The sequence below is a fragment of the Mesocricetus auratus genome, unplaced genomic scaffold (genome assembly GCF_017639785.1).
Source record: "Mesocricetus auratus isolate SY011 unplaced genomic scaffold, BCM_Maur_2.0 Super-Scaffold_4256, whole genome shotgun sequence".
Classification (NCBI taxonomy): Eukaryota; Metazoa; Chordata; class Mammalia; order Rodentia; family Cricetidae; genus Mesocricetus; species Mesocricetus auratus.
In genome coordinates, this window is record NW_024429182.1 from 54380268 (window position 1) to 54403687 (window position 23420).

Here is a 23420-nt window from a genome sequence, read left to right on the forward strand (position 1 = left end):
GATACAATAATTTCTTTTTATGAAAGATTTTCTGGGTGATGGTAGCGCACACCTTTAATCCCAGCACTCTGGAGGCATAGACAGGTGGATTACGGTCAAGACAGATATTAGTATTTTCAGGCCTAGGTTGGCTGTGGTATCAAATCCTAGAGGGCAAATCCACAGTGAGGGAGCTGCAGTAACGTGCCCTTGGACACCTTGGTGTTCGACTGTGTGTTCTGTAAGCACTTTGCTTCTACCCTAACCCAGTTCTTACAACTTCCCCAATGGCAAGGACAGCCCCTTGGGCTTCTCCTGGGTCTCCCTAGGGAGCCCGCGTTGTCAAGGGTTTACCCCTCCCCTTTGGAGTGTCGCTTGTCCGTGTTTTCGTCTCCTTATCATGCCTCCTCTGGTCCTGGTCAGATGGGGCTGAGAGCAGTGTTTTCTCTGGGTGACAGGACAGGAGCTGAGTCTTCTGAAAACTCCAGAGCCTATTTTAAGGCGCCAGCCTTTGGATTTTAAACACCTTTGCTTTTCTTGCCCTCTCTGCAGCTTCACGTAATCACTTGGTGGGCAGAGACAGCACAGAGCTACTCTCTCGTGAGTTGCAGCCCTGCACTCAGTGAGCTGAGCATATTCACCGCTGTGCAGTTCTGCTCTTCACAGTGACTTCCCCAGGACACCCAGAGCCAACTCTGCAGAAGTAGCTCCCTCAGCCTGTGTCACAGCCCACTGCCCAGTAATCAACGAGCACAGGAGAAAGTGGCGGCAAAGGAGCCCCAGGCCAAACGGCTCTCCCTGAGGCACACCCTGTGGCTTCTCTTTTGGCGTTGTTGCTGTATTTGAGACTAGACCTGTGTGGTCCACTGTGGTCTTGACCTTATCTTCCTGCCATAGCCTCCCAAGTGCCTGAGATAACAAGCACGCACCAGCACTCCTAGCTTTTGTAGCAGGCTTTTTATGTGTGCTCTGAGTGATAATTTATGTGTTTGTAAGGTCTGAACTAAAGTTTCTCTTCCAGAGGATTGGGGGGGGGTGTTTGTTTGTATCAGTTTTAGCTCATTGTAGATTTATATTCAACTCCAGGGGATAACACATCCCACCCGCAGTTTTTCACATGGTAAGAAGTTGTGTAAATGCAGTCTAGTATAATCAGGACACAGACCCAATCCTTTGAACATGGATTTTACCAAATTACATATGTGTTTTTAATAAACCCCAAAGGCTCATGAAACCTGACTGGCAGGCTGGGCTGTAGCGCAGTGGTAGAGTGACACTTGAAGCTCTAGATTCAGTTTCTATACCACACACACAAAGTACAGTATTTTGAGGCTAGTTGCTAGGACAGTTTTAGCTGGGCATTGTGGCTCATGTCTATAATCCCTGTGTGTTAGTGGCAAAGTCTGAGTATTGCCATCTGTATGAGGCTATCCTGGACTAAACTGTTAATGAGCCTGTCTTAAAAATAAAATTCAGCAAGCCTGTATACACCTTTAATTCAGTGCTTGGGAGGCAGAGACAGATGGATATCTGTGATTTCGTAGCCAACCTTGTCCTACATAATGAGTTCCAGGCTAGCCTAAGTTTGCAGAGTGAGTTCTACATCAGCCTGGCCAAGTCAGGTCTATGAGGTGAGACAGAGCTACTGTTTCAAATAAAGAAATACATAAATAAGCAAATAGCATTAAGTAAAGTGAAACAAGATCTCCTGAAGAGTCCTCTCAGAGCCTGCCTTTTTTTTTTTTCTTTTTTTTTCTTTTTCTTTTTGGTTTTTCGAGACAGGGTTTCTCTGTATTGTTTTGGAGGTTGTCAGTCCAGCCTGGCCTCGAACTCACAGAGATCCACCTGCCTCTGCCTCCCGAGTGCTGGGATTAAAGGCGTGCGCCACCACCGCCTGGCCAGAGCCTGCCTTTTGCTGGTAGCAGTATTTACCTAGCGCCCCTGTGACTTGTGCTCAGTATGCCCTGTGTGCATCCCACAGTAGTACAGCCCTAGGAAGCGTGTGCATAGTAACCACAGCCTGGCTCGTTCCTCAGTGGGTACAGATGAGATTCCCCTGGCACTGTTTCTTCTACGTCACAGGTGGGGTCACTGCGAGCTGCCCCAATCTTAGTGCCTGAGTCTGGCCCCCTATTTGTGTGCCTTGGTCTATCGTTTTGACCTCTATTGCTACAGGGGACAGTTCCCCTTCCTGCCAGCAGAGGGCCACACCTCAAGACTTGCTGTCAGTACTCCATTAGTCTTAATGCGGAATTGATGTTGCCGACACAAACATCTTGAAGGGAGGAATGGTTTATTTTGCTTCATGGGTTCAGGGGTTCATAGATTTTAGCTTGGGACTCCTTGGCCCTGTGCTCTTGGGCCAGGCATCATGGTGTTGGGAGAGGTTAGCAGAGTATTTCATGAATAGGAAGCAGAGAGAGGGGTACTTAACACAGCCGGGGTGAGAGCAAAGCTCCTTGAGAGAGGGGTGGAGCCATTCCCTCATCATCCATCCTCTGTGTTGGGGAGCTCCGGCAGAGACTTGGGGCATCCTGAGTAGGAGCTAGGTCGCAGGCAATGGCAGGAGTGCAGGAGTGACAGTCATGTGCAGCCAGCATGAGGTTCCTGAGGGAGGAAGCAGAGAGACGCACACAGGGCAGGTAGATACACTGGATCTGCAGAGACACCAACAGCGGTGCTGGTGCAGGAGACCAGGGCTCTTGCTGACACCCTCCTTAGTGTTCATGGCCAAACACCTGGCCATGGTTCTGAGGGGTCTCTACTGACCAACGGAGTAATGCCTGAGAGGGACAAGGACACCTGGCTTGAAAGCACTCTGTCTCTACGCCACCATCACCTTCAGGGAAGATGGCTGATGTTTCCCTTCTGCGCTCTTAAGTTCAATAGCTCTAGAAGGGTATGGGACCATGGGCTGAGAACACAGTCCCAGACCCCAGGCTGGCAAGCTGGAAGAGGAATGGTTCAGCCAAGGGAGGCCTGGAGTAACCCCTGCTTGTTCTCCTTAGATCCTGAATCCACCACCATCCCCGGCCACAGACCCCTCGCTGTACAACATGGACATGTTTTACTCTTCAAATATCCCAGCCACCGCCAGACCATACAGGTAAGAGTCCATCCACGCCTTCCATTCATCGTCCATAGAATGTGTCTCACGGGATCTTTCTACCATTTTGTTCTATTCTCTGCATCCTTGGTGCTACTTCTGTATGAGCTCAGTGCAGGCTAAGTGTTGTTCAGACACCAAGTGAGTACATCTTCTTAATGGGTTTCACTGTCACTAGGGACACCTGGAGCATGGCCTTGAAGGAATCCAGCAGAGTAGTTACACTCATTGTGAGGAAGCTAGTGCTTAAGCCCCAGGGCTCAGGCTCTGGTCCCTGCTGTGTTCCAGCCCAGCTGTGGACCCTGGTCAGAGTCTGACAAGTGTAACTCTGTTAGGATGATTTTTGTAATTGTGTGTGTCTGAGGAGGTCAGGGGTGTCCCTTGTGAGCTGCCTGCTGTGAGTACTGGGAATCACACTTCAATCCTCTGTAAAAGCAATTCATGTTCTTAACCACTGAGTCATCTTCCCAGCCCAAGGGATGATTCTTGCTCCTTTCTCAAAACAGTGGTCTGTCTGAGCCTGGGAATCCTGTCTATCTCAGCCTGACTGTGACCCACAAGTTACTTATGTTGGGGGTCTCAGACTAAGTTCCACGAGTGAGGGTGCTGTTATGAGCATTCCTAATCTTGGGCTGATGTGAATACATACCCTATCCCCTTCAGAACTAAACTAAATAATTCCACCAAAATTCACACCAGGGAACCAGTGAGTTTAATGGTCTGTCTTAGAAGAATGTGGTGATGACCCCCCACCAAAAAAGGCTACCACACTTGTAAGTCTTCACCCCACATGGAGGAAATATCACAGGACCACAGGTGATAGGTCCCCATAAGGGGCACACATGCTCTGATGAAAACAGCTGGCCATGCTGCTCAGAGAACCCACATTCTACAGCAGAGTGGCCATAGAATTACAGGAGAACTAGGATCCAGGGATATTGCTGTGGTTGTAGTAGCTAATCAGAGAGCCTAGTGTACAAGGACGGACATAACTAACAGTACCCTCTAGGTATGGTACTCTGGGCCTTAGCCCCAGGGGAGCTACCTGCTAAGGCAGGTAGAGAGGGCCTGGGCCTTCCAGCATGTAGACCAGGGCTCTGGCACCTGTGCACATAGCCTCCCTGCCTGGGTCGCTGGCCTACTGGGTCTTCCTGGGTGGCCCTGCCTGCCATCTAGTGGCCATTTCGAGAACTCTTGCACTGGGCTTGTCCCAGGCTTGCAGCCCCTTCTACTTTGCTGCTCAAGGACCTGAAGTGGCTTCCTGGTGTCAAAGTATAACATGCAGCCTGCACTGCCAACCTGGGGTTGTTACAAACCCTGCAGCCCTGTCTGCCACTGTCCCCACACTAGGAATATCTGTGTCTGCAAAGTCAGTTCCCCAGTCTCCCATCCTGCTGCCTTTTTTCTTGGTCCTATTCTAAGGCATTGTCTTTCCCATGGCTTGACTTTGCCGAGTTCCATGAGGTGTATGTTGCCACTGTTTCAGCCTCTTTTTCCTGCTCATGGTGACCCCAGCATGGTGGGTCCAGGCTCTGAAAAGATACCTTGATCCCTACTTTGGTGAGTTTAGGTCACAAGGGGATGACACAGAGTTTCTGGGCCACTTATGGATGCAGGCAGCCACCGGGAGGCTGGGAGACATCACCAAGGTCAGGGCGCTTTAACTTAAGTCAAGACTGTTCCAGAACCACATATTCTCAACAGTTAAAGAGCATTGTGTTCTATAGCTATTAAACACTTTCTCCTGTAGGCACTTACACTTCTAGCATGTTCCACATAGAATCTTATTTCATCCTTACAAACCTTTTAAGAAATAAGGCTGGGGAGATGATTTGTCACGCAAGCATTAGGAATAGAGTAAAAGGCCACACATGGTGGAGAACTCCTAAATCCCAGAATCTGGGAGGCAGAGGCAGGATCCTGGAGACTCGCTGGCCAGCCTGTCTAGCTAACTTGGTGAGCTCCAGGTTCAGTGAGAGCCCTTGCCTCAAAGGATAAAGTGGCGAGAGATGGAGGAAGACACTGACCTCAACACCCATGGGTACATGCACCCTCACACATACAAATGAATATGCATGAACATACCCAAAGCAGGGGTGTTTCTTTTTGAGAAATGGAAGTTTGGAGGTTAAGTAGCTCCTCCCAAAGTCAGCCAACAGGTTCTGCTGACCTGTTGTCTGGAAATGGATCAGAGCCTAGTTTTTACTAAGCCCTGCTTGTGGAGGCAGAGAGGGAGAGAGGAGAAGTGAGCTCCAGGTTATGTCACTATCACACCTTCTCCCTGAAAACTTGCTGAGGACAAGCAATGTAAGGACCTTGTACATAGGGCCAGGCATGCCTGTCAACCTCCTCTTTGTTCCCTCTAGGCCCTACATCATCCGAGGCATGGCACCCCCAACGACACCTTGCAGCACAGACGTCTGTGACAGTGACTACAGCACCAGTCGCTGGAAGACCAGCAAATATTACCTGGACTTGAATTCGGACTCAGACCCCTACCCACCCCCACCCACACCCCACAGCCAGTACCTGTCTGCGGAAGACAGCTGCCCGCCCTCGCCTGTCACTGAAAGAAGCTACTGCCACCTCTTCCCACCCCCTCCATCCCCCTGCACGGACTCGTCCTGACCTCGGCCGCCCACCCCGGCCTCGCTGCCTCCCTGTAAATATTTTTAAATATGAAAAAAGGAAAAATATATTTTATGATTTAAAAAATAAATATAATTGGGATTTTTAAAAAATGAGAAATGTGAACAGTGATGGGGGTGGGCAGGGCTGGGAAAACTTTGTACAGTGGAGAAAATATTTATAAACTTAATTTTTTAAAACATAACTGCCATTCTTTTGTGCCCTGTGAATATTTGAGTTGCCTATTCCCAAAGAATGAATTTAACTCTCTAGATGAATGTGTGTGCATGTCCTCCTGTGCACTGGTATCCCTCTGTCAAGGCTCTCAGGTGGAGACAGGCCAGTACATAGATAGAGCCAGTATAGTGAAACTGACCTGAACACTTACCATATCACATTCTGCTCAAAGGCTCAGGCATTTCCTGTTTTGTAGTGGATCCTGCGTGCTGTGTTTATGGGCTCAAGCTATGTTGGCATGCTGGTTCATCCTGGTGCCAATCGTGAGGACCTGAGGCCAGGGTGGCCCATGTGACCTTCCCATTTGTGTAGACGCCATTGGATGGAGCTGTGAGGGAGCTGCACTCTGCAGAATGTACTTGTTCTGGTCATGTCTTATACAGTGCCCTTAGTTCTCAGAGGCACCTAACCAGCAGAACCTGAGGTCTGTCTACATGTTCATGTAGGTGATGCTGAAGAACAGAGAGAGGCCTAGTCCCTGTCCTGGAGAGGGGTCTCCTATCTGTGACAGGTGATGAAGCAAGTTGTGGCATGGAATATAAGGACAGTGGGTAACACTCGAAGTGTCCTGAAGGTCAAAGGGGATAGGCAATGTCCTGTCACATCAACTTCAAGCTTGACCTCAATTGTGGTGTTGGAGAGAGGTCCAAGACTGACCATACTCAGTATTCAGTGTGGCAACACCTACGAACTGAAAGAGGAAATCTAGATGTCTCTGGCCTCCCAACGGAGTCCTGAAATTGAACCCTTGACCTACTCCAAGGGGGCTGGAAGTATAGAGAAGGGTAAAAGTGACCAAGGGAGGGGAGGCTCACAGGAGAGGGGTCTAGGGAACTGCAGGCACCCAGTTTCACTGGAACATACCAGAGTTGCTCCCCTGATCAGGAGTTCCCCAGGCTGATGGCCAACATGGTTGTGACAAAGACAGACTGACTTTCTGGTTCCACCACTGAGAGCTTGGCCTGATGACAGAGGCTTATCTCCGGGTCCTCTGTAGACAAGGGCATTTGGGAATGGATTTTGTTGATTACTGTTATTGGTGGGCCTCTTAAAGGTTCTGTGCAGCAATGCCAGAGTAGATGGCCCATGGCAGGCCATTAGTAGAATAGAGGCTATGATCTAATAAAGCCTAAGTTTATTGCAAAGACTGGCAGAGCCAGAAGGGTACCTGAGCTCCTATGCCCAAAGGCCAGATCTCCTGCCACCAAGTTGTTTGTGGTGCCCAACCCCCCCCCATTGCTGGCCTTTCTGTTGGGCTATCCAAAGCACTCATTGAAGCTCAATTCCCAGCCTAGTCTCTCTTTGACTGAGCTGACTTTGAGACAATGCCTGCATTGGGGGTGGTGAACAGTAAGCATCCTTGGTTTCCCTCTGCCATCCATGCATATAGTCCAGGATCAGGCAAGGGGTAGGAAAGGAAGAACTTGGGCTCCTGGCCTTGGCAGCCTGTTTGAGCAGGGAAAGGGTCAAGTCACCTTCTGCAGTCCTTTTCTTCCCCTAGTATTGTGGGCAATACTGTCTGCATATAGAGCTGTTACGTGGTTAGGGAATCCGTTCCCTCAATAGGGTTATTGCATGGCTAAGGATGTTGACTGGTGCTCAGAGGTCTCTTCTCTGGTCTTTTTCCTGTTGTGTGTGGCCAGCTAGCGGAAGCCAGGAGCCAGCCCAATTCATCACCTGCTAGGTACCAAGGCAGGGTCAGGCTGATGCAGTCATGGATTTTTAAATCATTTGCTACTGGGAGCCTCTGATCAGGTGGCCAGGATCCTCCCTATTCATTGAATTTTCCTGGGAGGACATGAATATCATTTCTTTACCCCCAGATAAGGCATTGGTAGGGACCAAAGAAACAATATCACCTGTCTCACTTAGTGAACCAGTGAGGTTACTAGGGTTACTTACAGGAGTGCGGGTTACTCAAAAGCAACCATATTACTGAGAAGCCACCTCAGTATGAGCCACAACTCACTAATACTGCATTCCTGGAGGTCCACACGCAGGCAGCTGCTGGTTGGAGAGCCTCCTCACCCCAGCTATTAAGTTTGTATAAAACTTTGGAAGAGGTCTTGTGAATCCTGTTAAGTTTCAGGAGCTTCCTGAGGCTTGTGAGTTTTGTTTACTTCTGAACTTTGTAGTTTTCCTGTCCTTACATCTTCAGAGCTTCCTCCAAGAAAGGATGTTTTAAGAAAAACAGCTATAGGCACTCCATCCAATGCTCACCATCCAAAGATTAGAGGCTTTTCAAAACTACGAGGAAGACTGTGCTGATACTGTGCTACCCCTGGGGAGCATCTTCACACTGAGATGAGAGGGTGTTTTGAAGGAGTTTGTGTTTGAGCTGTGGTAGTATAAACAAGGGGTGACATCCACCTGGCTACTTTGTAGCAGCCTAACCAGGTGTTCCCCTTTTGATGTTGAGGAAACCAAGGCTTGTTTCTATCCACCTGTCATCTTCTACCCTCCCTGTTCAACTGGTCCCCTTTTTGGTGACAGCCACCTCTCTTAATCTTTCACACACCTCCCTGAGCCCTTAGGAGTTTCCTATTGGTAATGGCCCCTACTTTAGCAGACCTTCTGTTCACAGTATCCCTCCTCCCTGAGAGTGTCTATAGTGTGTGGTCTGTCCTGTGTCTATAGCCTGAGCCACCTAAGCAGAGGCAGTGTCCATCTTGATCGGCTAAGCAGGGTCTGTGTGACCAGGTCTTGGGCACTTTGGTGGGCTCAAGTTCCAATCAGCTTATGCCTCTCAAAAGACAGGGGCTGGAGTCTCAGCCTTAAAGTCCCTCACTGGCTTCTTGCGGTGGTCTATTGTCTATCCTAAACCACAGTCTCTCTCCACCTAAATGTCTCCTTCTCTTCCTTTCCCAGAAGCCTGGAGGCCACAGAGGGGTCGGTATGCTCAGAGGGTCTTCTTTTTATTGATTTGGCAACTATCAGCCATCCTTTTAGGGAAGCCCTGCTTCTCTGCAGCCCTCACACTGTAACACAGGAGGGAAAAGGATTTGAACTTCCAGGCTACTTGAGTGACCACTCAGGTCCCCTAGGAGACTCTGGCTCACCCCTCTTTTTTTTTTTTTTTTTTTTGGTTTTTCGAGACAGGGTTTCTCTGTGGCTTTGGAGGCTGTCCTGGAACTCGCTCTGTAGACCAGGCTGGCCTCGAACTCACAGAGATCCGCCTGCCTCTGCCTCCCGAGTGCTGGGATTAAAGGCGTGCGCCACCAACGCCCGGCAGGTTCCCCCTCTTGAACCTCAGGATATCTTGACCTGACCCAGCAACAGCCTGGACAAAAGACTCCTGGACCTCAGCCCAGGTCCTTCAGGACCTTGTCCTCTGCCAGGACAGTAATGGTCCCATTTCATCCCCAGGGCTGTGTCAACAGAGTGAAAGGTGAGAGAACAAAAAGAAAGACATTGGGGTGTCTTTGTTCTGCTTGAACTAAACCAATGTAAAGTTGTTTTAATTTAAAGAGGCAGAGCTTCTCTTTTCATTGCAGTATATGACAGCTATGTTAAAATGTCTTTTGTGAACTGTTTGCTTTTAAATTATTATCTCAATGAATTAAAACCAGGCATCTCTGTGTTTGCTTCTAAAGTTTAAGGAGTGCAGACTACTTGTTCATTCCACTCTGCTTTCTACTGATCACACTTTAAGAAAAAACTTGCATGTGTGTTCTTCAAAATGGACTGCAAAGTGAGCCATTAAACTCCAGTAGGAAGTGGGGTGAGGAGAGTGGGATGAGGGATGGGAGGGGAGGGGGACAGGAAAAGGAGATCCATCAAAACTGCAAATTTTCAGATGCAGAGCTCAATCCATGTCATAAGACAAGCTTGCAAGTCTTTCCCTGCTTCAGGCCTGCCCGTGGCTCCACAGGGCTGGCAGGTGGGCTTCAGGACCGGCTGCCTCCTTCCCCAGGAAGCCTTCCCTGACTTCAATGTGTTTGGCTAGGTTAGGAATGAGTGCACTCCATCTGACAACCTATGAGCTAACTCCCTTTCTCTGGGAGAGGTGGTAGGTTAACTCTTAGTTGTAATACGCATGTCCCTGGAACTCACCCGAGTCTGGGAGAAAGGGATGCAAAAGCAGATGCCAGTAGGTGCTTTCAGTACAAATGAAGGAAGGGATGCTGGTTTGGCAGGCCACTGGCTGGCTCACCCAGATGGTGCAGGAGGTTGGTTTGGTCAGTGAGCAAGCACAGATAGCTGCCTTGAACTTTCTGCCTCTTTCCTTAACTCTTTATCAATAGGTTTCAGTTTTAACAATGCTTGTTACTAGTTGTGTGGCTTCAGGCAAGACTTCCAGCCTCTGATCTAGAGTTAACGTTTGATGACTCCATAACTGCCTGGAGTGATGGGTGTGACACAGGCTGATAGATACTATCACTTGTACTTCTGAGAATTGGAGACTCAGAGAGGCTAGATCACCTAGTCAAGGTCACCTGACCCTTATGTGGCCTCTGGTATCTAAAGGATCTCTGGACCATAGTTAGCTAAAGTGTGTAGAATGGGGGTTATAATGCTGTTGTGGACCTACTAGCAATAAACTCTTTCTGGGGTCTGCTTCCAGCCATAGCTGTCCTGAAATGTAGACTGGAGGCCAGGGGGGTTTGTGTAACTGTACAACCCTCTCTTGCTACCCTGGTAGTGGAAGTCAGAGCCAGAGTGAGTGAGGTGGATAGCTCAGGCCAGTTGGGCCCTGTGTAAAGGTCAGGGATGGAGGTTCAGAAATTCTGAACCTGGGAAAGGCCCTGAGCCCAAGAAGGCAGGTCCTGTCTCTTCCAGTCCAGGAGTAGGCTCTCTTACTCTTCCCAAGGGATGGATGCGTAGAGCTAGCCTAGAGAAGATACTCAGGAGACACACTATGTGCTCTGAGTTCCTGAGTTCCAGTGAATCCCTGAACAAGTCAGAACCACCGTGGTTACTACTGGGAGAGAACACTGTCACTCCAGGCCTGTGTGACTCAGCCACCTCTGCTACCCAGTCTCCCATGTTACCTTGGCCAGTCCTGCCTTTGAAGCTCCAAAGTCCCAACCTGGGGTCTCTGTGAAACCCTGTCTCTCCCTGCCACCAACACCCTAGGGATCTGGAGATCTGTCCGGTCTTACAACATACTACCTTCTCAGGAAAGTCTATCCCTCAGTTTGATCATCTTGGTCAAATGGCAGGGAAGGCCTGTTTCACAAAAGGCTTTCAAGAGTGGGAAACCTTACTGACCAGCTGCAGTACCCCTGAACTTCTGTCCTGTCCACTCTGAACAGGGCATGTTATTCATGGGGGCACAAGGGGTGCACTTGGTACCTTGCTGTGATACAATATTCTGAAAAAAGCAATTTTAGGGAGAAAGGTTCATTTTTGTCTTACAGTTCCAGGGTACAGGCCATTATGGCAGGGAAGTCAAGGCAGCAGGTTCAGTCTGCAGGTCCCAGCACATTCAGTCAGTTGGTATAGAGGAATGAATGCTGTGCTCAGCCCAGTTCTCCCCATGAGAACTGACAACCTGGATTAACAGGGGGAAGTAGAGGCTTGCAAGTGGGGATCCTGAGGTTCAAGGCTTCAACTTTGGGGCGGGACAAAAGTATGGTACAGTTGGTAGGTCACTGGCATTTGGAAGAAATTTCATATGTAAATCCTTATCTTGACAAAAGGCATGACCCAGCCCCTCCTAATAGTCTATTATGCTTTTGGGAGTCGTAGACTTTGGCTCCATTTTTAGAGTCATCCTTTTAGTCTATAGTGATTAATTTAAATAGGTCTTTTTTTTTTTTCGGTTTTTCAAGACAGGGTTCTCTGTAATATTTTGGAGACTGTCCTGGAAATAGCTCTGTAGACCAGTGCTGGCCTCGAACTCACAGAGATTCACCTGCCTCTGCGTCCCGATTGCTAGGATTAAAGGCGTGCACCACCGCCAGGCTCAACAGGTCATCTTTTTTTTAAATAAAATTGCGAAGTGGAGAATGCGGGCATCGATCCCGCTACCTCTCACATGCTAAGCGAGCGCTCTACCATTTGAGCTAATTCCCCAGCCGCAAGCGACTTCCACCACAGGTCTTGTTGTGACTCACGTCATCACCGGTTTCCCCCGCAGCCGTTGCCCCACTCCCTGTTGTGCTACCCCATTGGTTCCCTCGCATCTAAAGCTACTCAGCAGGGATTGGTTTGGCTCATTTGTTTTAAAACGCATTGAATACGCGGATTGGTGTTCCGAAGCGTCCGTCATACGAGGCACTGCTGTTGCTACGGCGTAGAAGGACTCAGCCCAAGCTTCTCCCAATTTCTGACTTGTTTCTCAGATATCGGGGTCCTAGAGGTTCCGGATCCTTCAAGACCATGGGAAAAAAGAATGCGCCTCTCGCATTTGACTGACAAGAGGCGAGAGCCAATAGGAGTAGAGGCGAGGGAGCCGCTGGGAGGTCCAATAGGTTGTGGGGGGCGGGATAGGCAGGCCAATTATCTTCCGGAAGGGGGCGGAGTCTTTTCCGTGATTGGCTGCGACGCGTCCGGAGGGAGGGCGGGGGTAACTCAAGGCCTGCTTGATACGTCCGCCATTTTGGGCGCTTCGCTGATGGTGTCGGTGAGCCCATTTCCCGCCTGAGCGTGACTAGCTGCGGGTCGTGGGCGCCTCCAGGTAACTCGGGGGCGGGGGCGCCGGCGCGGGGTGCGCGGGCCGCGCGGGGGGCGGTCGACCGAGGGGGGCGGTGGTCGGGTCCGGGCGGCGTGGGGAGGGAGCGTCCCGGCCCCTCTCCCCTCCCCCCCGGAATCGGCTGCTCTGGCGGCCCGGGAGGCGGCGTCCAGTCCTGGCCCGGACCGAGTCGCCGGCTCCTGTCAGCCTGGCCGCGCGTTGGCAGCCGGCCGAGCCGGCGACGAACTTTGGACGCCGAGGAGACTCTCCGGGTTTGCCTCGGCGGGAGCCCGGGCGAGGCGAGGAGCGCAGCCAAGTCAGGGGTCCGGAACGAGCTCCCCCTGCTTCCGCGCCAGGGCCTTCCCACGACTTCTCGGGATCTCCCGGAGCTTGTCAACTCGTCGGGAGACCTTCGCGAAGGCCTTTGTTGCACTCTTGTCCTCCGAGGAACAAGTTTTATGGGTTTCTGGGCATTAGTCGCAGAGTCTTCGGAATACACAAAAACCAGTTCCGAGTCTCCCGGGGCCGTCGCGGTGAATCCTCAGACTTTGCCATAAGGTTCTCTTAAACGCAAGACCGGGGCACTCGAGACTCCTTGGTGTTTTGGAGTTGGGGTGAGGGCTTATCTTTGTAGCTCCAAGTACCTCCCTGTTAAAGAAGCTCGATTCACTGTTAACTTGGAGGGTTTTTTTTTTTCTCAGTCTCGGTGCTCTTAGAAGTTGGACTTGAAGTTGTAGGTGGGACAGAGTGAGTACTCTGATTAGCTCCAAGCCGGGACTTCTTTAAGGCACGACCTACTGTCATTTCCCCCTACCTGATGTAGTCTATTTAGGTTGGGTCAGAGCTTTGTTTATGTTTTGCTTTGTGGGACAGGGAGGAGGGCACTTACACGGGTTTCCTTCCATCAGAGCACTTTGTTAATATGGATACTGTTTCACTTTCTTAAGTGAAGTTTACTTTGGTTTTTGTCCTCAAGGTCATGTTGCAGATGAAACAGCCAGTGGGAAAGTGACTTCAGATTTCCTACCGCTGAAATGTGCCTTGAAGTAGCAAGGTGCAACATCCCTCTATCAGTGGTGGTTGAACTTTCTTTTGGGTCATTTGAAAATTAAATCTTGCTTTGCCACTTTCTAGCCCTGTGACCTTGGGCAAATTACTTATCTGTTCCATAGGTTTGTCCAAACAAATGTACATGTTAGACCTGTAGCTAACAGTGTATATGTAAATAAGTTAACCCAAAGCACCTAGACCCATGCTTGGCACATAGAATCAGTTCAGTAGTGACCATATTACCAAATTCAACCAGATCTTTTTATTTTATTTATTTTTGAGGCAGGGTCTCACTACTTGTTGAGAGCTTCTGCCTCATGGCATTAAAATCATGCACCACTATACCTGACTCATTATTAATCGTTTGAGATGATACGGTGTCCTGTAGCTTAAAATATTCTTGACCTTTCTACTCAGATAAGGATGGTCTTGAATCTGTGATCTTCTGCGTCTATCTCACAAACACTGTGAGTAGAGGTATGTATCGCCACACCTAGTTTAAAATTAAAATGTTTAGGTACAAATAAGAAAGCCATATGTTTAAGTTAAGGATCAGGTGGGCTGGAAAAAAAAACTGGAAGTGAGGTTGAAAATTCACTAAATTACCTCCATGTTCTGGAGCAACAAGTCATGACACTTGAGAGTGTTTTGTCAATAAAACTCTTCCTGTAGCTTAAACAGCACCATTCTTCTGCTTTTAGGTACTGCTTCTGTGTGGTTTCCCCAAATTAATCATTTGGTGATTTCTTGGGTTTCTCTTGCTTGTTACTGCCATTGAAAGACTGTAGTCTTGAGAGCTTCAGTAAAGGTGCAGGTTACACATACCTAGCATTTAAACACTATGAAACCTTATGGCTTTTCAGCATCAAACTTTCAGTGTAGCAGTTTGTTTAGGGATTCAAAACTGGTTAAGTTTGTTCCAGCACTCCAAAATCCAAAACTGTAATTGTAGTCCCAACCACTTTGGATAAGGTGTGCTCAGTATGTAGCTTGGGCAGTAGCTGACATCAGCCTTTTACTCTCTGTCCTGTGCCTTCTCCATGGTACTTGAAAATAGGCTTGTCTTCTTGGTGGTAGTTGCTTGTGACTTGGATTGGCTTATGCAGTGAGGAAGAGAGTTTTGATAAACTCCATCTTAAGTAGACTTGAGTATACTGATTGTTTTAAAATACTTAAGCTTTTGCGTATAGTATATGGATTCCCTCCCCAACTACATTTAATCAAAAAACAACCAGCTATAAACCACATAAACAAGCTTGCTAGTTTTCACTAACTTAAGAATAGTCTGTACTTCTTGTTGGGGTTTGCTTAGCTGCTTTAAGATGAATCTTTGTCAGTTTCCTCTAAAAAAATGGGCTGTTACAAACAAGCATGTCTTCCTTAGAACAGTTTTTGCCAGGGTTGATACTCAGTTTGCCTCTATGATCAATTGGAACCTTGAGGTTGGTAGTTTAGATAAGAAATATCAGATGTTACTACTGTATGTTGACCTATATTTCTGCATTTTACTATACTTCAGAAGAGCAAATTATAAGGAAGGCCTTCCAGCTGTCTGTTCAGCTAAAACTCATCACTGAATTTACTTTATGAAGATGGCAGGGAGTCTGGCCTGGGTCCTGTGCCTTAAGATCTGAGCTGCAATGGAGGCTGAGGAGCTGTTTTTCTTAGAATGTGTTTCAAAATACTAACCAGGCCTCTTGACTTTCAACTGCTTTGTATGTTCTTTCTCAAGATGTCAGTTGACTTTCCTTTCTTTATAGATAGATGCTAGAATGGTGAAATCAGGTTAATTGAAACATATATCTTTGCCTCAAAGATTGCTTTGGAGCTGAGAGTCTAGCTCTGTAAGGCACTTGCCTAAGATGCATGAGGCTTTGGCATCTATCCAAAGTACCTCAAAAGTGATGAATATTAATAAAGCCAGACATGGTAGCACATACCTGTAATCCAGCAGTTGGGAGGCAAGAAGAGCTGGAGCTCAAGGCCGTTGTCCTGGGCTATATAATGAGACCCTATCTCAATGAAACAATGAAACAGCCCTCCCTCCTTGAAAAAGAAAAATAATCAGTTTACTGATTTTTTTCCTTTTTCTTTTTTCTTGTTGCTTATGGTACTGGGGATTGAACCTACGGCTTCACTTATTTTAGGCAAGTGCTTTACAAAATTGGCTCTAGGTGAGGGTCTTTCAACTATTTGTCCTCTTAGGAGCATTCCTTTTGACTTATTGCACCTCTAGTGTGCAGTAGAGGGTAGAGGTCAAAGCTACTGTTAAGCCTCATGTGTGTCCCCCTTCCCCCGCCCCCACTATCCAGCTCTAAATATCAGTGGTGCTGACATCTTGATAGACTAACATACATAACAATCATTTGTGATATTTTAAAACCATGGATATTGGACTTCACCACTGGAAATTTGTGGTAGAATTGAGACTGTCATTTCTTACTGTTTGATTTTTTTTTTTTTTTTTCAAGACAGAGTTTCTCTGTGTAGCTGTGGCTGTCCTGGAACTGGCTCTTTAGACCAGGCTGGCTCAAATTCACAGCGATCTGCCTGCCTCTGCTTCCCAGGTACTGGGATTAAAGACAGTGCACCACCACTGCCGGTGTGAGACTGATTATTTTAAAAATTTTGTTATGTGTGTGAGCTCTCGTGTGTAATTGTAGGAGCACATGTACTGCAGCACACATACAGGTGCCAGAGGACAGCTTATGCTAGTCAGTTCTTTCCTTCTACCATGTGGGTCCCAAGGATCAAACTCAGGCCATCAGGCTTTCAGCAAGCACCTTAACCATTGAGCCATCTTGCAGCTCAAGAATGTACTTTTATAAGCCTTTCTAGACTGCACTGGAGTGTCACTGGCTTTTGGAACTTACACTGTTTTCAAGGGCTAAGTTCCAGGACCTTCGTGGGCTGGGAGCTGTGTCTGCAGTACCTGGATCCTGCCTTGGAGGTTATTTAGTGGCAGGAAGACAAGGTGTGTATCATGTCAGAAGCCTGAAGATTAAGCCTTAAAATAATATATTTTACAAATTGAACTTTGAAACTTTCCCCCTTTACCTCATGAAAATACATTGTCATATTGAGCTTGAAACTTAGCAAGTTAGGTTTTGCCCCAGTGCCAAATAACATACCATTCTGCGTTTTATTATTTTTTTTTAAATCTTTTGCCATCATCTTATTGATCAACTGTCGGTTTTTAGATCTCAACTCCCCCACCCCCCCACCTTTTTTTTTAAAACGATAACCTTTCCCCAGGGAGTTGGATCAGTTTGAAGGTAGAGTGGAGGGAGCATATGGTGTGCTCTGCTTTTAGTGCCCATGCTCAATTGGAAAGGAGTTGTCTGTGTCCTGAACTCTGATGCAGGTAGAAGAATGTCTGTCTTCCTGGAGAGATGTGGTATGGTAGGAGAGATTGGAAAGAGGTCCTTGCCTGTACTTAAAATTGGTATGATGTGAGTGGTTAAATTGAGGTGTGTTAGGAAAACTATAAAATCAGCACTAAATGGTACTGTCTGCATACATTATAAGACAGGAGTCATGGAGATACTTTCTGACTTCTGTCCTGAACCTCACCCTACGGTTGTGCTGAGGACTGCAGTTACCCTACCCCACATCAGTAGCAACCATTGTACTGTTCCCATCATCTGTTACCGCCCCCTCTTTATTTAGAAACAGGGTCTTGCTGTGTAGCCTAGGCTAGCATTGAACTTGCCATCCTCCTGTTTCTGCCTTCCAAGTGCTAAGATTATAGTCGTGAACCACCATGCCCAACTCCATCTACTTTGAATCTTCCTAAATAATTTTTGGGTTAATTTTATTTTATGCATAAATGTTTCCCTGCATGTATTTATATGTACCATGTGCTTGCTATGCCTCTAGAGGCCATTGGATGCCTTAGAACTACAGTTACAGACATATGTGAGCAACTATGTGTTGGGAACTAATAAACCCAGGTCTAAGTAGAGCCTCAGAGAAAAGGAATGCTATTGATGACTGACTTATTTGTTTGAATTTTGGATAGCTGAGGCTGCGGGAAGTCTTGCAAACAAGCAAACAAGTGACCTGATGGTATAGGTTTGTAACCTAGCTACTTGGGAGGTTGAGGTAGGAAGATAGCAAGTTCAAAGCCTGCCTGGGCAATTTACCAAGACCTTCTTAAATTGGGGATTGGGGAGTGGCTCAGTAGTTTAGAGCACTGGCTGCTTTTGCAGAGGACCTGGGTTCGTTTCCTAGCACTCACAACTACCTTTAACTCAAGTTGGGGATCTTTTGACCTCTACAGGCCCCTGCACACATGTAGTACACAAACATACATGTATTCAGGCATATATACACATAAAGTGAATGAATATTTAAAAAGGACTTTTTGCCTAGCATGATCTTGGTCCTAGGTTTGAGTCCCCATTTCTACCAAGAAATTTTTGTTTCTCAAAGTTGTTACTTTAATGGGTCTCTTTGATTTGGGTGGTTTAAAAAAGATTGCTGGTCCTTCCATGCTGGCGAAGCAACTGTGTGATAACAAGATGGATACTTAGTGCTTGAAACACTCCACTCCCTGCTTCTAGACTCATCAAGTCTTCCCCTAGATTCTGTATGTTGTTTTTTCCCCTTCTGTCTTTTCTGTCTCTATTATTGCCGCACCCCCCCCCCCCCAAACAGGGTCTTGTGCTGTGGCCCAGATTATTAGCCTTTAAGTTGAGATAAAGTTAAGGGCTTCTGCCTCAGTTTGCCAAATCCCTGTAGGTTCTTGCTAAACACCTTGAGCATGGTCCTTGTAATGGGTGGTGTTGGAAGTGTGGGGACCTAGACTGATACCTCACGGAGGGAGGGGTCCTGTTAGTTGGCTCAGTGGTGAAAGCACTTGCTGACAAGCCTCACCCTGAGTTTACTCTTCAGGACTCACATAGTGGAAGGACAACTCAGCAAAGTTGTCCTCTTATCTCCAGACACATGCCTTGGCACTGTGGTTGTGTCTCCCCTACACAACAAAGAAATACAATTAATATGAAGTTTTTGTGTTTTAAACTTTGGTTAGGCTTTTTTTGTTGATGTTTAAAATACTTTTTTGGGAGTGATGGGGGAAACTGGGTTTCTCTGTGAAACTTTGGCTGTTCTGGAACACATACTGTAGATCATGTTGGCCTCAAAGTTTAAAATACTTTCATTGATCTAAAGTAATTGCCCAAAACTAGTCAAAGGAACAGCTTTACTTAAGCTTGATATACTTTTTAACTCCAGCACAAATGCCAGATAGTCTTTGAATTTTGCCTCTTAACTTTTCCCTATTTACTCTGAGATTTTTGTCCATTTTCATTTCTCCTAGGTGTAGTCCCCTATTTTTAGCAATCTGGTAGGTTTGCATTTTTCTCAATTTTTTTGCCTTTCATTTACTTATTAGTGCAGCTTCATCAGAATCAGGATAATCAGATTAACAGCAGCAGCAGAAGTCTATGAAACAGACTTTGGCAAGGTTTTGGTTATTTTTGCTTTTGGATTCAGTTCTTTGTTTACAACAACTTCCTTGACTGTGAGTAGTGACAGATTTCAGAGGAAAGTTTCCGCAAGTGTCAGTTTGATCCACAACTGATAGATTGTTGATCAGATTTCTGTAGGTAACAAGTCTTTCTTTCTTTTTCAATTATATATATATATATATACACACACACACACACACACACACACACACACACACATACATATATATATTTAGGTTAGAAACAATCTTGTTTCATATGTCAATTCCAGCTCCCTCCCCTCCTGTAACAAGTCTTTCTATGTTCACTTGCAGGGACTCCTGGCTTTCAAAGTCAAATAAAAACTAATGTTGGAGCAGTAATTCAAGTATAGATTCTACTTAGTCATCAGCTATCAGCTTCCTTTTCCAAGATGAAATGATCTCTTTCTCCACAACTGTTACAATGACTCTAATGTATCCTTCACTTCTGTCAACTTGACTTTCTGGTCTTTTGTCAGCTCTAAGAGCTCTGGTAATTCTTTCTCAACATTTTTAGCTTCTCTTTCACCAAGACTGTAGTCAAGTCCTTTATGACCCAGGTCTCAGCTTCATCTACCTGGGGCACTGGTTTTGCAAAGGCCAAGTAACTCCAAAATCATTCTCTTGCAGGACTTGGGCCACGTGCTCCTGAATTACCTTCCTCTCTTTCCTCTTCCTCAACTTTTACTGACTCTGATGGCCTCAGGATTTAGAGCCATAGTCTGGAAATAGGGAATGCTTCTAAGGAGCCAGAATGATTACTGTATTGTTCCAGTTTTGGTATATGTGCTACCAAAGCAAGCACCTTTGGTTGGTTTTTAAGAAAGTCTTTTCCCCTTTACTGGAACAGTGATCAGTTTATTTCAGGTTTTGAGAACTCAAGAGGCTGACATGGATACTAGTTGAAATGGTGATTAAGAGGGCAATTGGTTAAGCATGTAGAGGCCTGTACTTTTATCCCTAACTGGGACATCTGTACATCATGAGCTTGGTAGAACTGAATTTGCCCCACTGGAGACTTTTGATTAGTTATGCCTTACAGCTAGCTGATGCTTTGCTTAATGGTCTTGGCCAAGCAGTACTTTGATGTTTTCTTGAAGATAACATATTCTGGACTAAAATACTTTTTATTTATTTAGGCAGGATCTTGCTGTGAAGCTCATGCTGGCCTCAAACTTGTAAGACTCTTGCCTTAGCCTCTTAAGTAGCTGAGTTATAGGCCTTTCTGGTTGATGTAACTTTCAGGTGGGTTCAGCACCTAAGCTTTTGGCACCTGCCGTGTGTTACAATACTTGACTTCTCATGCAGGGCTTGATATTTGTCCTCAGTTCAGAATATATTGTGGTTAAGAGTGCACAAACGTTGAGTTCTGCCATGTGCAGTTTTCCAACTGTGAATCTAGTACTGGTCTTTCTACACTTTAGTCTCCTACCTGTGACTGAATAGTGTTGACTTCAGTACAGTGCCTGAGTATAATCATACTTGTCATTCTGGTCACTCTTCTCCTTTCTGACAGTAGAGCTGTGTACATAAGCAGCTCATTGAGGCCAGCGTGAGCCCTAAGGGAACATGTGTGCTCTTGTCTACCAGAGACTCTGCAGAAGTTCTGAAGGTGGGGATTTTTGTTGATGGAAATTTTGGAGTATTTATTTGTAAGTTTTTTCCCCTTTGAACTATGATTATATTACATGTTTATTTTACATATAGATAAACATGCATATATATGTAATATCCTTTCTCTAGCTAAAGTAGAGAGCATAAATTTGAGTGTTTGAAGTATCATTTCTCTTCTCCCCCGTCCAGGGTTTTTCTTGTCTGTATACTAAGCTGGCCTCGAGCTCAGAGAGTTGCCTGCCTCTGCCTCCCAAGTCCTGGGATTAAAGGTGTGCACCACCACCACCTGGCTTTTGAAGTATGATGTCTAAAACATTTATCTGTAAAATCTCTTTTGGGGCTGGAGGGATGGCTCATAGTCAAGGGTGTGTACTGTTTTTCCAGAGGACTGGAATTCCATTTCCAGCACCTGTAAGCAGACAGCTCACCTGCAACTCCCCATTCCAGGAGATTGTGACACCTGCTTCTGATCTCTGTAGGCATTATACTTATATGCATAAACCATATACTGGCACACACAAGTAAAAAAATAAATTGAAAATCTTTTTTGCTGGGCAGTGATGGGTGGCACACACCTTTAATCCCAGCAGAGGTAGGTGGATCTTTATGAGTTCAAGACCAACCTGGTCTACAAAGAGCTAGTTCCAGGACAGGCTCTGAAACTACACAGAGAAACCCTGTCTCAAAAAAAGAAAGAAAATCTCTTTCTTACTGGCTGCTAAAACTATATAAATACAGGTCTGTATGTTTTTCTTTTTCTTTTTTCTTTTCTAAGACAGGGTTTCTCTGTGTAGCTCTGGCTGTCCTGGAACTCCTTTGTAGACCAGGCTGGCCTCAGACTCACAGAGATCTGCCGTGCCTCTTGAGTGCTGGGATTAGGGGCATGAGCTATCACCACCTGGCTGAGCTATATGCTTTTCAGCATGGTGTGGATAAGCACATGTGCCTTGAAGGATTGGTCCATGTTGGGAGATGATGCAGACTTTGGTTTTTATACTCATTTTTTTCTTAACTTTTTTCTTAAATATTATGTGTACAACATTCTGCCTCCATGTATTCCTACATGCCAGAAGAGGGCACCAAATCTCATTATAGATGATTGTGAGCCACCATGTGGTTGCTGGGAATTGAACTCAAGACCTCTGGAAGAGCAGTCAGTGCTCTTAACCTTTGAGCCATCTCTCTAGCTCCTATATACTCATTTTTTCACAAATTTACATTATGATTTAATAGTTCTGTTGATATAGGTAAATATTTTCTATAAAGGGTCAGTTGGCAAGTTAACTTTAGTCTCTGCAGCTCCTCAGCTATTGTGTGTGAAAACAGCCTCAGTCAAAATGTGACTGGTGAAGGTGGTAGTGTGCCTTCGGAGTTTAGCTTTGAAAATAAGTGGGCTAGATTTACTTGTGTGCTGTAGCCTGCAGTACCCATTCACATCTAGTTTTTATTTTAAGTCTAATGAGTTCATTCAGAGAGTGCGTATCCTGATGGTACAAATAAGAAAAAATAGAACTGAAAGTTATACTGGCACTAGCTAGTTTCAGAAAGTATTGGCACTGCCTTTGGTCCTGTGTGACCTGTCTGACCATCTTTTTCTCTCTGACCTCTTCAAGGCACTTTACTCCTTTACTTCTATGTTAGAATCTATGAATCTCCTTAAACAATGTGACTTAATTTTTGCATGTCTTTAAATTGTATAAATTGAATCTTTATTCTGTGACATCTCTCTTTTAATATTCTCAATGTCTATTCTGTTTTCCAAATGCTTGAGTACTTACTTTCTTAGTAATGAGCAGAGCAGAACTGTGTTCCTGTCCTCATGCAGTGCACAATTTTAGTGTCAGGAAGGCAGTTTCAGACAGTAAATGGTATAGTAGCCTTCTGGATACTGATAGGAGCCATCAGAAGAGGAAAGGGGTGGGTTGTTTTTGCACTGAAAGACAGTGTTCAGATTAGGCCTACCTGAGAAGGGCTCTGCCTAGAGGGTGAAAGGTCAAGGCAAAAGACCATGGGTATGTGGGGACATCATTATATGTAGGTAGAGAGTCCAACTTGCATGAGGTGCTATGAAGTAGGATATGCCTGTTGTGTTGGAAGAGAAGAGCCGTAGGGTGAGTGGTAAAATAGGTCTGGGTTTTTTGTTTGTTTGTTTGTATTTTGTTTTTTTGAGACAGGGCTTCTTCTCTGTATTGTTTTGGAGGCTGTCCTGAAACCTCTGTAGACCAGGCTAGCCTTGAACTCACAGAAATCTGCCTGCCTCTGCTTCCAGAGTGCTGGCATTAAAGGCTTATGCCACTAACACCCAGCAATAGGTCTGTTTTGAGTCAGTGGTATAACATGGTCTGGTTTTTGAAAGGTCCTACTGCAGCTAAGAATAGCTATCCATGTGCAGCTGGCAGGAGATGCTTTAGAAGGCTGTGGCAGTGATCCAGCAAAGCAGTCATGGCAGCTTGGGCTAAAGGGGACCAGGAGTGGTATTAAGAGGTGCTTGGAATCTGGATCCTTCTTGGAGTGAGAGCAGGTGAGGTTTGCTGACCAGCTGGATATGCATGTAAGAGGTAAAGGATGACAATAGGGACTTTTGTTTGCTGCAGGAAGAGGAAGACTTCAGAAACAGCTTGTAAAGGCCACAACAGGAGGTGGATTTGGGCTTGTTCAGTCAGGACACGTTTAGAGAGCACACAGCATTTAGAGTT

The 23420-nt window shown here is 46.2% G+C and overlaps 2 protein-coding genes across 19 annotated transcripts in view; both read left to right on the plus strand.

The window, feature by feature from the left end:
* Lrp5 (LDL receptor related protein 5) overlaps positions 1 to 5829 on the plus strand; it is a 104253-nt gene extending 98424 nt beyond the window's left edge. The window contains exons 22-23 of the mRNA XM_005064097.4: positions 2988 to 3085; positions 5452 to 5829. Of these exons, the coding sequence (XP_005064154.1) occupies positions 2988 to 3085; positions 5452 to 5713 (360 nt within the window). The 3' untranslated portion in view covers positions 5714 to 5829. The remainder of the gene's footprint in view (positions 1 to 2987; positions 3086 to 5451) is intronic.
* Positions 5830 to 12437: 6608 nt separating this feature from the next.
* The window catches only part of Ppp6r3 (protein phosphatase 6 regulatory subunit 3), a 112876-nt gene continuing 101893 nt past the window's right edge, over positions 12438 to 23420 (plus strand). For 17 of the 18 annotated variants that reach the window (XM_040750457.1, XM_040750463.1, XM_040750472.1 and 14 more), the window contains exon 1: positions 12438 to 12572. The gene's annotated coding sequence lies outside the window, so the exon portion shown is untranslated. The remainder of the gene's footprint in view (positions 12573 to 23420) is intronic. The other variant, XM_040750439.1, reaches the window with a different exon arrangement.